The sequence below is a fragment of the Centroberyx affinis genome, unplaced genomic scaffold (genome assembly GCF_046629955.1).
Source record: "Centroberyx affinis isolate AG114_WGS23_722 - 3 ecotype Tasmania unplaced genomic scaffold, CSIRO-AGI_Caff_v1 ptg000533l_1, whole genome shotgun sequence".
NCBI lineage: Eukaryota > Metazoa > Chordata > Actinopteri > Beryciformes > Berycidae > Centroberyx > Centroberyx affinis.
In genome coordinates, this window is record NW_027279181.1 from 57,672 (window position 1) to 75,367 (window position 17,696).

General features: G+C 43.8%; 1 protein-coding gene across 1 annotated transcript in view; it reads left to right on the forward strand.

Annotated features, from left to right (window-relative positions):
- Positions 1 to 14,436, forward strand: part of cdh8 (cadherin 8) — a 60,010-nt gene extending 45,574 nt beyond the window's left edge. Inside the window, exons 5-9 of the mRNA XM_071517874.1 lie at positions 5,558 to 5,694; positions 8,583 to 8,704; positions 9,443 to 9,560; positions 13,441 to 13,692; positions 13,885 to 14,436. Of these exons, the coding sequence (XP_071373975.1) occupies positions 5,558 to 5,694; positions 8,583 to 8,704; positions 9,443 to 9,560; positions 13,441 to 13,692; positions 13,885 to 14,378 (1,123 nt within the window). The 3' untranslated portion in view covers positions 14,379 to 14,436. The remainder of the gene's footprint in view (positions 1 to 5,557; positions 5,695 to 8,582; positions 8,705 to 9,442; positions 9,561 to 13,440; positions 13,693 to 13,884) is intronic.
- The last annotated feature ends 3,260 nt before the right edge of the window (positions 14,437 to 17,696 follow it).

Here is a 17,696-nt window from a genome sequence, read left to right on the forward strand (position 1 = left end):
CATAGTACATGCTGGTCCTGGATTCAAACGGATTTATAATAAACCTCAATCTACTTGGCACAGCAGATGGGTTTGAGGTTTGAGGTATGAGTGTATCAGGGTGATTCAGATAGTGAGTCGTCAATCAAAAGTGTATTTAATTGACTAAAATTTCTGTCATTTTTTCATGGTACACACAGCTCACCTGTCTAATAATCCAAGTAAGTTACGACAAATGCTAAGAATAATTTGGAAATACTATTTGACTCACACTCACATAAAAATCACATGTGAAAACCAATGTGAATTCAATGCACATGTGCTTTGAATTCACATTCTAGATGAAGTGGGTTTTTTTTTTTTTTTCACATTTTTACCTGCCATTAGATATGTCAGTATTTGTTTCACATGTGAAAACACACATGTGAATTCGAAGCACATGTGCTTTCTGGACACATGTTGGTTTTCACATGTGAACAGTTTTTCTCACGTTGTATTCTGACGTCAGTTTTTACATCAGATGCAAAACAATATCTATTTCCAGATGAAGTGTTTTTGTTTTTTTTGCCACATCAATTTTTTTTTCACATTTTTTTCACATTTTCACCTGCCATTAGACATGTCATGTTCACACACATCTGAGTTCAAAGCACATGTGCTTTCTGGACATGTTGGTTTTCTCAAGTTGTATTCTGATGTCAGTTTTTACTTAACATGTAATTTCTTCACATTTTCACCTGCTATTAGATATGTCAATATTTCTTTCACATGTGAAAACCTCATTTCACATGCAGAGAGACGTCACAGGTGAAAATGTCAAGTCATGGGAAATTTCACATGTTCACCTATGAAAACCAACGTGTCCATGTGACTTTTTTGTAAGGGCAGATCTGGCAGCAGTGCCCACATTGTCTGATGAGAGAAACTAAGCGAATGTATTTTATTCCAAACTATCTGCGGTGTGACAGGCGTTGCCAAAATCCTCGAAAGGTTTAAAACAAGCTCGATTTACATTTTCCCCTTCATCATCTTCATTTTCATTTTCTGTTGAAGGAAACAGCACGAACGTAAAGGTTTTTTTTGGGGTTTTTTCTGCCAGTAAGGCGTATTAGAAATGATCATAGCAGTGAGGGGGAGTGAGTTGCAGGTCTTGCTGAGTAATTCTGCAAAGCTTGTCTGTTTTTTTTCCTCAGGTTTTTTCCTACGCTGTTTTACCACAGCTGACAGCTGACATGTTGCATATGGTAATACAAGGAGTCATGTAAAAGAGATGGTTTCGGAATGAATGGAAATTTAATGTCAAGCAGACCTTTCTTTCTGGCGGAAGCCGGTTTTCACTTTTAATATTTTTGGTTGTGTTTATTTGCTGGGGTTCTTTTTTTTTTTTTTTGAGGGGGAGAAAAAAAAAATTGCACGGGGTCTGAGATCCAACCTGAATAAAAAAAATTAAAAAAAACTGGTCAGCATGCAGGGGACGGCGAAATTAGTTCTACATCTGTGATCCTCCCAGTGGAATTACTGACCTAATAACAAGCAGGAATGTCATGGAGGCATTTTGTTCTCTGCGGAAACAAAAAAAAAAAAAAAAAAAACATTTGTTCTCAATCTTTTCACCCCTCCCCCCCCCCCCCCCCCCTTTTTCCGCAAACACACGCAGGCACACATTCACTCAGTGTCACACATTCGCACACATGGACCCACACACACACACACACACACACTCACACACACACACGCCCTTCCACGGCTGCTTGACCTTTAGTGCCTCTTATTGACATTATGCCACATAACTAGAGGTCACAGAGAAATTCTCGCCGTCTCCGAAACCGCCGGCTCTGTCCTCCCGCGGCGGGGAGGTGGATTCAGTCCTCTGTTCGGTTGAATCACTGTCAGCGGGCTCGCTCTGCCTCACTGTGCCGCTGAGCCTCTGCCACGGCGGCGTCACCGGCGCTCACGGTCGTAAATGGCGGCAGATGTCGCCGATTGCCGCGGCGAGCTTGTTGTCTCGTCCCAGCTTGGCTCATCGCTTCCCTCCAATTAGGTTTCCGAGATCAGACGACATCATCTGCTGTTGTTTCATGTCTTCGTTTTATCGTTAACGTAATGATCTGTGCCGTTTTCATACCGTAGGCATACATCTATAGCCGGTTTATGAAAGCTTTTACATTTGTTGTTCTAAACTGGTAGCTCTTCACTGGGAAAAAACAATAAATCCGAGGAAAAAGACGTCACAGTGCTTTGATTGACAGGATTGACTCTTAGTTATCTCACTGTTCCCGCTTTTGTGTTGGAGTTTTTAGACGCACAGCGCAACTACCATCACACTGATGTGTGAATGACGGGTGTTGATGATTTAATTAGCCCACATACTGGCTATCAATCTATTTTTGATATAGACGCTGAGCACTTCTGGATATCGCTCGCTCTCGCCTTAAGAACGTCACGCCGCTGTAAACCGGTTGGCGCAAAAACACAGCGTCTACGTGACGTTACTTAGCGGCCGGATTGAGGTCAGTCCAATGCCATTTTAAAGGCGCGGGGAAGTATGGGGGGGAAAAGCTGAAAAGAGACGATATCCACACACACACACACACACACACACGCTCACATCACACTCAGGCAAGCCGCGCACGTCCAACACTGGAGATCATTTTTTATTTGCTTTTAATTCTTTTCACATCACGCTGTCAGCTTGACTGACAGGTGGCAGAACATTTCAGGGTCTGTCTCCTCGCCTCCACGTGAGGCTGTCAGAGTTTGACTGGGATCCACTCAGTCTGCAGAAGAGAGGCTCGCTCCCAGGTGGTTTGTTGCTGTCTGCCTGTCTTGAAAGTGCTCTGCGTCTGCGGGGCGAGAGGGAGAGAGAGGGGGGGAAGGGAGGGGAGGGGAGGAGAGGAGAGGAGAGGAGAGGAGAGGGAGGAGAGTCCTCGCGGACCTCTTCCAGCCCGGCGTCTAGAGGATTTTACACCATTTCATCTCAAAAATGGAAATGTCACGGCTCGGTACATCTCCCCAACAATTGGAATCTGGGCCAGCGGTTTATTTATTTCATTTCGCCTCCATTCTTGTATAAGCAGCAGCCAACACCCCCCCAACACACACACACACACACACACACACATAGCCTCCACCCCCCCCCACCCTCTCGTCTAAATTGTTGTTGTGATTTTGTCTTTGTGTTTTATGGTGCTTTCTCTCTATTTCTCTCTCTCCATCTTCACCTCTCTCCCTCTCTCTCTCTCTCTGTCTGTCTATATCTCTTCTCTCTCTCTCTCTCTCTCTCTCCCTCCCTCTCTCTCGTATAAAAACTGCAGGGTTCCTGTCAACAGGTCTCCACTGATAGGGATGAGCAGTTCCACTGTGAGATGGGATGAGACCCAGGGTTAGGAAGGAAGGGAGACTGGGGTGAGCGGGGCTCCTGGTGGTGGAGGGATGTCTGCGCGGGGGAAAGGGGGTCGGGGGGGAAAGAGAACCTCTGGGAATTGGATAGGGGGATTGGATTAGAAATGGCTAGAGCACCAGCTAGACAGGGGAAAGGAAGGAGGAGGAAAAAAAAAAAACCTCTCTGACTCGTACTGAATAACGGTTTTAGGGAGAGTGGGAGATTGTAGAGGGAGGGAGCGAGAGTGAGACAAGCGAGAAACGAGAACGCGGGACAGTTTGTCCCGAAGTTGTCCAAGCGCCTGTGTGGCACATGGTGTAATTAGCTCACGTGAATCACGGGGGCCTTGTGCTTTGGGTGAGTAGGATGTTTATGACAGGCACACATAATGGCAAACGGGACGTGTGAAACGAACGATGACCCGTAATGACAGATTTCTTATTTCGGTCCGTTTTGTGTGGGCTTGTCCTAAGACTTGGCGGCGTGCGCGCGCTGCGACATGAAAAGAGAGATTTCACAGTTTCTTATGTCCCCTCCGATTTCGCACCCCGCTGCTGGAGTCTTCCGGGGGAAGTTTGGTGACTCGCCGTTGTATTTAGAAACGCTGTACGACGCCTCAGAGTCACGGCGAAGTGACGCGAGAAGTGAGTGGCCATCTGGAAGTGCTTCTGTCTGCGTCCGTCTCCTCTGAGAGCAGCTTCCCTCTCTTTCCTCCCGAAACTCCGATTTTGAGTTTGAGTCACCGTGTCTCGAAGTCACTGTGCCACAGTCAGAGTCGATACAATGACTGCGTTTACATGGACTTGAGTATCCCGGTTATGAGGCTTATCCCGGTTTTGATCATATTCGGGATATGGCGTTTACATGGAACACAGAGAAATCTGGTTATTCATATCCCCGTATACATGATAAATACTAGTATCCCGGTTACTGATTACTGCATGCTGTTTGCACAGGCGCCTGTGATGTTTGCAACACAAACCAGCAATTTTGAAATCGTTAATCTGATATTCCTCTGTAACTGTTAACCTTAAATTAATCTGACTGTTTTGTTTTGATGTTTGGCCATGTAGTAAAGTTTCTTTAGTGTTTTCCACCGTGACCTGACTTGCTCCACTGTCCGTGTTGGGAAACCGCCGTCCTGTAGCTTGTATACTACAGACTTGAATAGGTCAGCATTTCAGTGCTTTCTCCCATCTAAACTGCCAAGTATATTTCATTCTTTCACCACTGAAAGACAAAACTCTGTTCTCTGTTCCTCATCGCTCTCGTTGCCGCCATTGTTTGTGTTTTTCTGTTCCGTCTCTTGGCTGAAGCTGCACCTGTGCAGGTAGTCGGCAGCGGTCAGAAACCTGGATAAGATGTTTACATGCAACAGGATCCCGGTTTCTTTTGGAGTACTCCAGCTAGCATAATCAGATTTTCAACCGGGATAAGGGCTTATCCAGGTTTCTGAAATCGGGATATGATGTTTACATGCGCAAACACAAAAACGGGATACTTCAAAATCCCGATAACCAGGATACTCAAGTCCATGTAAACGCAGTCAATAATGAGGCAAGTGGAAGGATTTAGGAATGCAGCCCTCGGGACGACGGTTGATGAATTCTAAAAAGGTGCCCCGCCTGACTGACGAGGACCTGAACTTGGGTCCGACCACATACTTTATGGTTTGGCCTGCAGAACAAGACATATAGCATCAGTCAAGGTTACACATTACGCATCGGTCAAAGGTTCATCTCCATTACATTCATTATACCCCCTCACCCCACCCTACAGCTTCTGCGCTGTCCTAACTCATTAATGCAAAGCCTTTGGGAGCCATTGCGTGCTGACAGATCCCAAACAGGGTTAACACCACCCCATCTCTTACCCTGACATAACATGTACTAATGGTCTATTTGTAGGGGGAAGGCGTCACCGCGGCGAGAGGGGCGCCTCTCGGACCTTATCGGGCTTTAACGCCCCCCGCTGCTAATGCGAAGGCTGTAATTACTCCTCAGATGATAATTATTGACTTCCTACTGCTTTTAATGTGCATTAATCTACAGGTCCCTCTTGATGGATAAGGCCCCATTAGCCACAGCCGCCCCGAGGGGACTGTGTAGGGCGCTTCGGCGGCACGGTCTTCAGCGTGATGTGGACTCTAGACTCTAGGTTCCGTGTCAAATTTCTGACGGTCGCTTGTCCCGGCAGGTACTTCATCGATCGGCACACGGACCTCGAGAGGCAGTTCAATGTCAACGTGGACGACGGGAAGATCACGCTCGCCAAGCCGCTGGACCGAGAGACCGACATGTGGCACAACATCACCGTGACGGCCACGGAAGTCCGTAAGTAACCTCCCCCCCCCCCCCCCCCCCCCCGCGCTTCTTTGTCAATGAACGGTAATCTCCTGTTTTTCAAAAATCACCCCGGCAGATTAAAAGCCGAGAGCTGCCAGGGAGACCCGAGTCTTCTGAAGGACTTCGCGGGCCCGCCTCAGTCAAAGGAGCTGGCCCGGCCCCGCTGGCTGCACACAATCCTCCGCGCGACAGTATGGCGCTTTGTTAAACCATCGCTTTTAATCGCTCGGCGAGTATACGGCACAAACAATTAGCGTTTGAATCCACAGAGGCAGTAAATACGTTAATTTGCTGAGTTTTGATTGAATTAAACAGCTCAGTAGTCAATTTGTGGAAGTGCAAGAACATTAAGACGTATCAAATAAACAGTTTTAAAGACATGCTCCACAGTGGATTGCTCCAACGCCAGCATCCATTACAGATTAAAGAACATCTGCGAAGCGCAAAACTCACTGACTACGTCGAAAATCTTGCAGGCAGAGCTACAAACAGCTCAAACCATATGTAAGGCTTTATTTGCATACAGATTGTTTCAGGGGGGCTGTATGTTGTGATAAAACTTAATGTACCCCTTAAAGCTATTGGAATAGAAATTTACACAGCTTGTAACTTTCCTTCTCTCCTCCCCTGCCCTATCTCTCTCTCTCTCTGCCTCCCTCTCTCTCTCTCTCTCTCTCTATCTGTCTCTGTCTTTTCTTAATCAAAGGAAACACACATTAATTGTCAGCCAGAACACAGTCACAATGTTCTGGCCGCGCAACGCAGTAGAAAAAAAAAAAAACCCCGGCATCATAGCAGCCCGTTGGATAAATTGAATGTGTCTCGTTCGATAAGGTGTTTGTCTTGTCACGTCTTGCACGCCATACATTTAAACTGCGTTTTTCCTGCCCGCTGGCAAAGTAACTGTGGCTGGAGATAGCGGCGTCTCTGAGCACACCTAATAGGAATTTACCAAAATAAATATGGCAGTTTGCTGTTCTTCTCGGGCGGGGGAAGGGGGGGGAGGCGGGTGTCTTCTCTGGCGTGAAAAGGAATAGATGTGTTCCCAGTTCTATCCCGGTGCCATTTGCCACCCAAACGGAGGCGCGTTCTGCCGCCTCGCACCAGTTGACATCTGACTAATCAGATTCTATTCCCCGTCTGCCGCTGAGGCAAAGTCACTTTTGTAGGGGAGGGCTCTTTACTCTAGCTCTCTCTCTGCTCTACTCTATCCATCTATCACTGTCTATCAGACTGTCAATTTCCACTCTCCTCTCTGCTTACCTCTCTTTTGCGACTCGTCTCCTGGGCCCGCCGGTGGGCATTTATTTCTGGGGCACATGTCCACCACTCCATGACTAGTTGTTAAAGGGAATATATATATATATAGATATATAGATATACATATGACTATGAAATATTTTCATAGTGGCATTTAGATACTCTCTACAGCAGTGGTTCTCAACGTGGGGTCTAGGGACCACTAGGGGTCCTTGAGGGGGTTCCAGGGGGTCCCCAGCAAATTGATCAATTGTTAAACTTCACCATTATTTCATTTACAAGAAGTTAACACAATTAGAGAATGTAGAATAATGACTATTTTCATCATAGTTGCAGTGTTATTTCTCTACCTACAATACAGATAGTCATGGAATTCCGGAGAAAATCATATCTAACAAAAAAAAATATTCTCAGATTTGGGTCCAGGAGACAAACTCTCATCAAATGGGGGTCTGTGGCCATAATGTGGACTAAATAAGCGGTCCTTGATATGAACATGGTTGAGAATCACTGCTCTACAGGGCAAATTAATATAATATGACAGAAAAAGAAAAAAGTACCACCTACAGAAACTCAAACTGCATCAACAGAAAACCCAAGGAAAAGACGTCACAGTACTGGACACACTGTTTGATTGACAGGTGATCTCTGGGAAGTGCAGTGCAGAAACACCACAGCGATGAGCGCTGAGCGCCAAAGATGGAGACTAAATAAAAAAAACCACAAGGATTTCGTGTATTACCACTGTTTAATTTCAGGCCAGTTAGAACATTTACTTACTTTTTGTGTCAAGATTCGCGCGTTCTCAAAAACTCCACAGATGTGACCTGATTTTCTCAGGAGTGCTCATGACATCGGCTGCGTCTGCCTCCAGACTGGCCACTGTCACTCTAACAGACAGCCTCACTGCTCAGCATAACTTAACGCCTGTGCCAAAACATCAAGAGACTGTCATTCACATTTTTAAACTAGAGCAGTTTTCTTTCCGGGGACGAGCCGTGTGGCCCCGGCTAAACAACAGCGGTGTCGTCGGCCACAGTGACACGGCCCTCTGGGGTCCAAATTAATAGATAATTGCTTTTAAAGTTGGCATTTGCACCACTGATTAATAAATACAATCGTTTACAGGGACTCTCGAAAGGGACTGTCAATTACCGGTGATGAATAATTCCAATCAAAATCTAATCTAATTAAACTGCCTTTTATTGTCTTTTTAGACTTCAGCTGCCATTGGCTCATTAATATGCATGTTTTAACCCTCATGTTTTAAACATTACAGTGTACAGGGGATTTCAAAAGCACTTTGAATGGGAGATATATATATATATATATTTTCTTTTTTTTTCTTCTTGTGCCTAGATTGCCTGTTTTGCAGGATGATGATACCAGCGAAAAATTTAGATTGATGTGGCTTATCATCTGTCCTCCCATCAGCCCCGGAAATGAAGGGAGAAATAAAGATGAAAAAAAAAATTAAAACTGGGTCAGAGAATTTACCTGTGCAACCTTGTTTTATCCGGTTATACTTTGCTCAATGTTTTTTAATCTTTCTACCTCTTCCTGTCTCTCCCTCTCCTCTATCTATCTATCTATCTATCTATCTATCTGTATATTAGGAAACCACAGTCAGATATCCAGGGCAATTGTGGCCATCAGAGTAATGGACATTAACGACAATGCCCCTGAGTTTGCCACCGAATACGAGGCCTTCTTGTGTGAAAATGGAAAACCTGGACAGGTAAGGAAAGAAGGGGCCCATCTATCAAACGTGCAATCTATCTCTCTTTCTCTCTCTCTATCCCTCTCTTTCTCTCTCTCTCTCTCCCTCCCCTCCCCTGTAATGATTGACCACGGTGAATTATAGCCTATTTATTTCACCGGGAAACTACGGAGGTGGGAGCGCCGTCCGTTTTTTCCCCCGCAACGGTCCTCCCTTGACACAGTGTGCGCGGAGCAAAGGGGAAATGAGAGCAGTCAGGATTGATCAGAGTGGATCATAATTCAAGACTGTCTTTCATGTCCTCCTCCAGATGGCACAATGCTTCCCCCAGCCAAAAATCCTGGACAAGTACTTAGCATTCTCCTTCCCATCAATCGCCCTCATTCAGAGGACCTGCGTACAATAGGGAGCTTTACTGAAAGGGGGGGAAAAAAAGGAACAGGAAAAAAAAAGGGAAACGGGACTGCGGGGCCTGAATTCTAATTTCCAATCAATCATAAAGACATACAGCACGATAAGACCTATGATGACAGATTAACAGATAGAGCCAGGAGCCTGAAAGTGTGCCAGACTAGACAGGACCTCTTTGATAATAATCTCAAACTCCAGGAATGAATAGGGCATATATTTCATCTGGTGTGAGCCAGCCAATGTTACACTGAGACAATTTGTGATGGCAAAAACAAAGTAATGAATAGCCTGACTCCTCTAATGGCTTCGGGCCCTCCCTCCGTGTGTCTTTTTGTCTCGACGCAGGTGATCCAGACTGTCAGCGCCGTGGATAAAGACGACCCGATCCAGGGCCACTATTTTGACTACCGCCTCGTCCCGGAGATGCTCAACAACCCAAACTTCACCATTAAAAACAACCAAGGTGAGGGAAGAAAAGAAGACGCAGAAAAAGTAGCTCTCGTGTGACTGAAGTTTCTGCGAATTCCTCCGACGGCTTTTCATTCTAATCCCTATCCCGAGGCATGTTAGCCACACTGGAGATGAAATCTGGTGGATCAGTGTAGCTCACAATTAGCAGATGTGAAATTGTCTGGACACCAGTTTTCTCTTTACTCCCCAGTGCGTTTTGAGGGAAACTAAATGAATGGGATCCAAATGGCTTTTCCTGGTAGTCTCGCGGCTCAATGTAGGGTGACTTCCTGGGAGCTGTTGCAGCGTGGCAGATGGCACTAAATTTATTTGCTAAATACTCTTGATTGGTTTATTTGCCGTTTCTCTCTTTCTTTATTTCGCTCCTCTTCTCGCGCCTCCCCTCCGTCACTCGCTCTGAAGAGGCTGCGTTCGTGCCGATGTTGTGTAATGCTTTCGGCTCGGGGCAAAAAAATCTTCATATGGTACTACCCTTCTGTTTTGATGCAGAGGCTGCAGGCTAGCTCGCATAGGAGCTGCAGTCTCTCGTTTGGCAGAGAAAGGAGTCCGTAAAAAATCAGGACATTAAAATGGACTGGCTCTCTTTTTATCAGGAATGAAAACCTTACACAGTGGAAACAGGTACATTAGGTGGCAAACATAATAAGATGCCATTGTAAGAACCACAGACAGCACATTAGGCAGGAAGAAAGAAAGGGATTTGTAAAGAAATAGCCAATACTATTCACATCTCATGCGTCACATCCAGCAAAAACCTGTCCAAAGAACAGACTAAATTTCTTCTTGTCTTCGTGTCTATCTTAGAAGAGAGTTATTTAGATATAAAAAAAAAAATAGTATATACCTTCTTCAAAATTTTTAAGGATTCCCCTTTGAAAAAATATTCCTTTGCTTATCTCAAAACAAAATCTAAACAATTAGACATCAAAATACTAAGATCAAAGAGTCTGTGGTTAATAAAATCACAGAGTATTTGATCTTTTTTTAGACTTTGGTCAAATATTAACTCTGCTGGACGATCCCCGGGATGCGTGTCTTAGCAACCAATAAATCCCTTTCTTTGGCCCTCTTTTCATAAATCATAAAAAAGAAGAATGGTGGTGCCTGGATAGCTGAATGCACAGTGGAACTTGAAAGAAAAAAAATCCCTCCACTTTTGGATGGGATTTTATTCAATAGTGAAGTGCTGTTTAAGATTTCCAGACTTCGAGTTAAGCGCCACAAAGAATGTGGAACATGAGCTCGGCCCAGAATACCGGGCCGTCTTACCATGGATCAAACTGTAAGGGGCATACAGGTACATGAACCCTGCCCTTTTGTTAAGAGCAGATTTAATAGTTTCTTAAGATGATATTACAGATAAAACTCCCACCAGAAATGTTTCACCAGTATAAGCACATCTTTCCGCTAGACCAAGCAACATAAGGGTGTACTTTTCCTTACAATGTCCAGTGCCTGCAACGGAATTAATTGCGTTATGTGTTTCTACTCCATACCATAACATACCCAATGCCAACCACTTGTGTACGGTACTGCTAATGCTTAACACGAGAGGAGGCCCCCCGCACCATATCCCCCCAGCACTTCAGTGACTATTTCTATCTGAATCGGCAGCTGTGGGAGACACTTCACTGAAGAGTGTCAGGCCCCCGTGAGCCTCTGTGTGCTGCTTTTGTTTGCGATGATGAGTCTAATTGTAGGGATTGTGCTGTGAAGAGGTTAGGGGTCGCCCACTCCGGGGAGAAGGGCTATGGTTCTGACCAGCTGTACGCAAGACGCTGAGGACTCTGACAACTCTATTTGTTTTACATAGCTTGTGGTCTCTGGGTATAGCTTCATAAAGACTTAAAGTGACACTAGGCAAGATTGTTGTGTAAAGATACAAAGCGTTATCAGCCTAAATGACAAAGTAGGACCGCAGCAGCGAAGAGTGTCCCATTGGCGGGACGCTCTTCTCTGTTGCGGGGCCCTCAGATGCAGCAGATTCATCCTATTTGCCCAAATAAAATTCTGGTGTCAGGTATGAACACTGTTGGGAGAGTTAAAGGAATACTTCACCCAAAAATGATAATTCTGTCATCATCTACTCACCCTCATGCCAAATGAAACACAGGTGAAATTTGTTAGTCCAGCACAACTTGGTAGCAGCCTTTTCCAAAACAGCTGAAGTCAATGGGGACCTGTTCTTTAGAGCTCCAAAACAAAAACAGCCAAACAATCACACTGTGAATAGAAAGACCTATACACCATGATTTGTTGCAAGTCAATCAGCTGTAGTTAAGATTTGCACTAAATGATGGTGTAAATATACTGTAGGTCTTTTTGGAACTCTGAAGAACTGGTCCCCACTGACTTCAGTTGTTTTGGAGAAGGCTGCTATGGAGTTGTGCTGGCAACCTCCCTGTGTGTTATATGGACAAACCTACCCTCATGCCAGTTGAAACACAGGTGGAGTAGATGATGACAGAATTTTCAGTTTTGGGTGAACTATTCCTTTAAGGGTGAAATACAAACTGTCTCCCAAACAGCAGTGAGTGAGGCTCTGTCCAGACCAATGTTAGATCTTTTGCGTCTCTCGTCCCTTTGGTTTCCTTTGGTATAAAGCGTCACAGACCAGCCGGATTGGCAACATTGAACTGTGCTGTTTGTGTGCTGACATCACCTTACAGGATTTCGGGGTATTGAAGTTCAAAATGTTTTCACAGTTTCCTTTCACTGCCATTTGATGCCTCCAGCATGCAAAGTTACGTAGTGTAGCTTTAATTCAAATGAGATTTTGCTTTTGGTAAGATGAAACTGACTAATGTTTCAATGTATCGAACGTCTCCATCAGAATCCATCAGTCAGTGAGTAATGAAACACGGGTAATTTATCTGAATAAAAAAACAGTATTTTTGTGCTAGTTAAATCTATTTAAAGGTGATCTACAGTACCAGACTGTCCTACTCTTTGAGCAGCGGTCTCCTTATGTGGATGGGCTCAGGGGTGCGAAATGTCGGTTTAATTCTATTTTTACCTTCAATAGTTGCAGAGAAAATGTAAATGACCCGTTTATATAAGGACAAGCCCAGATGCTTTCCTACAGTATAGTAGGTTCTTCTAATGAATGATCCAAATGAAATAGGACATGCCAATGTTCACAAAGCAGAGCGTACCGTGTTGTGGCAGCACTAGTACGAAAGACTTTGAGCCTGTGTTCACATCAATTACAGCTAGAGCAAAGCAAACAATCCTATCGTGAAGCACTCCGCCTTTTGATAAGTTTGGTCTGTCAACACGGATGTCTCAACACGGCCTGTCTCGCCATAGTGTACATCACCAGATCTATTTTTCCCTCTCACTTCAATGCACCCTCAAGCAGAGAGGCAAAGGTTAGACTATCAGAAATCTTGTACGTTTTCCATAAGATCAGCAGGAGTAGATTCTTATGGGAATGCGAGTGTTTGATAATGTGAGCGGGGTAAGGAGAGCCAGCTAATGAGCAGACAGCTTCACAGAAGTGTCATCAAAGAGCAGCTGGCACCTCTCTGGGTCGACATGTGCCATCTTCTAAGTCAGTGTCGCCTGCCGCGGCCCCTTCATTTCCTCGGCTTTCAAAGGGGATGACAAACTCGGGCTCGCTTTCCATCAGGATTCCCAAATTGGGCTGTCGTGGAAAAAGGAAGGTGGCTGAAATCCATCAACAGTATTGGAATGTGAGAACGCTAAAAAAGCCTCGTGATCGCTTGATGTGAAATTAGTTTACCCTCACGCTGCACTGATCTTCACACAGTTTAATAATAGAACTTCAGTCTGTCGCTATCATGAATAGTAATGGCTTTTTCATTCATCCTCGCAAAAGTTCATCTCTGGCTTTACCTCTCCCCCAACAGACAATTCAATCAGTGTTCTAGCCAAGCACGACACCTTCCGAAGACAGAAACAGGAGATGTACTTCCTGCCAATCATTGTGACAGACAACGGGAATCCGCCAATGAGCAGCACCAACACCTTGACCATCCGAGTCTGTGGATGCAGCAAGGAGGGCATCGTCCAGTCCTGCAACGTGGAGGCCTATGTCCTGCCTATCGGCCTTAGTATGGGAGCTCTCATCGCCATTCTGGCCTGCATTATACTACTGTTAGGTAGTGTATTTCTACTTCATATCATAACATTAATCATAGCTATTACTATGAAACAGGTTTACAGACCTAGATGAGGAATTACGCAATCAGATCACAATGGACCTAATCTTCTTACAGTGTCCGAAAGTTCATCTGTCACACTGCTTGTCAAAGCATGACCTAGAATTCTCTTTCTTTCTTTCCTTTTGACAGTAATTGTCGTGCTATTTGTGACCCTGAGGAGACACAAGAACGAGCCTCTGATCATCAAGGACGACGAGGACGTCAGGGAGAACATCATCCGGTACGACGACGAGGGAGGCGGCGAGGAGGACACGGAGGCCTTCGACATCGCCACGCTGCAGAACCCGGACGGCATCAACGGCTACCTGCCGCGCAAGGACATCAAGCCCGACCTGCAGTTCATGCCCCGGGCGGGCCAGCACTCGGGCCCCAACGGCGTGGACGTGGACGAGTTCATCAACGTGCGGCTTCACGAGGCGGACAACGACCCCACGGCCCCGCCCTACGACTCCATCCAGATCTACGGATACGAGGGCCGGGGATCCATCGCCGGCTCCCTCAGCTCGCTGGAGACGGCGTCGTCGGACTCGGACCAGAACTATGACTACCTCAGAGAGTGGGGTCCGCGCTTCAGAAGACTTGGGGAGCTCTACTCAGTGGGCGAGAGCGACCGAGAGACTTGACCTACGGTTCGGTAGAAAAAAAGACCTTTCTGATTTTTTTCTGTCCACATACTTGTGTATTAAAAACGCTAGGGGGTTTGCTGGCTTTTAGAAACAGCTGTTTAAAAAGAAAAAAAAAAGTTAATAACAAGGGGGGCCACCTTTTTGTATTCTTCTTAGAGTGAGGTATAGCAGTCGTCATCCACTACGTCAAGCGCATTGTAATTGTTGAGCCAAACAATGTCTTTATTAGGAGATCTATGATTCTTGTGGAGTGTAACTTAGATTCCGTCGTGGAGTGTCTAGCAGTATTTTGGGTATTTGTCATTTGCTGTGACTGCCAGAAGCAGAAAAATCCTGGGATTGCTGGTAGTTGCCTGATGAAAGGAAAGAGGGACGTTGTTGGGTTCTCTGAAGCTTGATGGGACACCATACTCCATGCTCCATGGACTCCAAGCTGGACCAAGCAGCAGAGGGACTCTTGTTTCACATCTCCACAAGCCGCCCAGCTAATCGGTGATCTGAAACAAAACGAAAATGAAAAAGCAATATATGGTCTACATTACAATGATGAATGTATGTATGATTTGAAAAAAAAAAAAAAAAGCAAAAAGACGAACCACTACAAGTATTGGCTTTAAGGTGAATTTGTTATCGTTTGATATGTTCTCGGGTGGCCACATTTATAAACTATCTAAGCCCAGAAGGCTTGCTTTATACAACTCTTTGTATTTACACGCTACAGGTGTGGGTCGCAAGTGTTACTAGCCTATAAAAGACTGAAGTGAAGACAAAAAAGAGAAATGTAGAAACTCTGAGGCCTTCTTTTTACAGAAGCAACATTAAATACAATTGTAATCAAATGTTTTTTGACAACAAACGTGTTGATTCTTCATTATTGTTCTATGAGTTTTTGTATATCTGTTCTTATATCATTTTTTTTCTGTGCTGAAGCTATGAAGTGAGTGTGTTTAGATTATTTCACATTCAGCTGTTTTTCAACCACTGGAACACTATTTCATAACAGCCAAACCATATGATGCATTTATTGCAGTTGATGATATACAGTAGACTAGATGTAAGCAGGAAAACAAGAGCTCTAAGTTACTGTAACAATACAGATGATCTAATTACATGGAGGTGCAGGAATGGGACATTTTTTGACACATGCTAATTGTGTGTAAAATGTGTATCATTATATATTCTGAGTTACAGCCAGTGACCGTCTGAGCACAATTGCTGGAAATGATACCTGAGTATGTGAATATCTGACCCCTTCCAAACATCAAATTTCATTTAGGAAAAGCAGACTGCATTAGCCCAAGAAAATGAAGATACCAATACAGACCATGTGCGTATTGTGCTTACACTGTATGATATAGACAAAAAAGACATGTACTGTACATAGAGTTACTGCTAACGTCATTAGCTTTCAATGAGGTGGTAGGTTTTGTCTCTGCACGTTAGCTCTTGCACATAATGAGAATCTTTAATGGCACTACAGCTGCGTGCATACTCAATTTGTACTGATACAGTATTATGGCAGTTCTCGGTAGACTAAACAATATATATGAAATAGTCCTACATGCAGATCATATTTTCTACTGTGCTTTAATGCTTATAAATGTGTATGTTCAATTATTTACTCCCTGTACTGTAATCTAAGATACCCTGTATTGTTTCCTACTTTGTGAAATATATTTTTATAAATATTGCTGAATGGGTGTGGTTTTCTTATGCAGATGAGAGATTGTTAAAAAAAAAAAAACAGCTACTGGCAATTGTAACTTACATTTTTAGGTACTTGTTTGCGGTTTGGTGATGTATTTTTTATTATTCCTGTGATTATTATTCCATGTTCAATAATCATACAGGAGAAGAAGAGGAAGAGATGCCACAGCAGCCTCAATAGACCAGAATGCAATGCAACCACAAGACATGTGTTTTGCATAAAGGGCGTGACTGTCACTCGCTCTTTCATTCTTACTATCGCTATTGCTATTGCTATTGCTATTGCTATCACTGTCGCTATTGTTCTCCAACTACTCTCCAACTACTCAAATAACCAACAGCTGAATGGAACAAGTTCACACCCGTTCTCTGGGGTTTGTCGTAGAGAATTCTGGGAAATGTAGGAAGTAGATGAGGCGAGTTGAGGAAAGGTGGATACAACAAAAGAATAAATTTCAACACAAAATAAGTGGAAGATGATCTGAGGGGGGAATTTTCCTTCATAAGGAAGCACAACTGGACAAATACACAAAACAACAGCATAGCTGTGTTGAATCTCTAACTGCTTCTGGCAGGTTTCTGCATGACAAGTAGTAGATAAATAGTATTCAAATATTTCCTTGACTGCTCATCACTGAATCACCTGGCACGTTCTTGACATGCATTCTTTGTATGGCTGTAAATGTTCTTGATAATAGTTTCCTTGTGTTTTCTGATGCTCTAGACAGCAGAAACGGACTTGTGACTCAAATCGTAATAACCTGACTTACTGTGTTGTTATGATTTTAAACTGTGAACCCAAACCCCCATAAATGTCTGAAAGAGAGAAGAAACGCAGCAACAGGAAAAAATGTCAACCGCTTATCACTTTTCCTTCCAGCAGCTTTGCCTTCACTTGAAAATGTCTCTGAGGTTGAAGGCAACCCATTATCCCTAAAAGTTGCCGGTTTTCTTTTTCAGAAAATATACTGTCTTAAGGACATGTTTTATCAGTTTGACATTATGAAGTTGGGACAATTCAACTTTTCGAAGGATATACAGTTCGGTCCAAATAACTTGTATGATTGAACATGCTCTAGCTCCAGCAAACTGAAGGGAACTTGGCTTTTTTTTTTAAGACGATGAATGTCCATCCATCAAAATATGAATTCCAAAGGACCAGGATTGAGTTCAACCAGAAAAAAGGTCAGAAATGTATATAAATGAGTTGCCAGTGTGTTCAGTGATCAACCACATAAGCTGTTTGGAGAGTATATCCTTCTAAACATTATTATAATTTACCATATAGCATTTTTATTCAGTTAATGCAACATAATTTGCATCCTATCAATATCTGTGTCTCATCAAAGGGAAAAAAAAAATAACACTTGAATCCCACTGTGGATTAATCCCAGTTTGTTATTCCCAGCTCAGAGAGTATGTACCAAGGGAGATAAAAGTTTTGCATGAGAAAGGCCTTGATTATATTAATTAAACTGGGATATATGGTATGGTGTTGTATTACTGTAATACTCATCTGCCCCTCATTGTTTTTCTTCCAAACAAAGGAGATTAGATGTAATGCAATTTCCTTTTTTTTTCCTTTCTTTTTTTTTTTTTTTTTTAGAT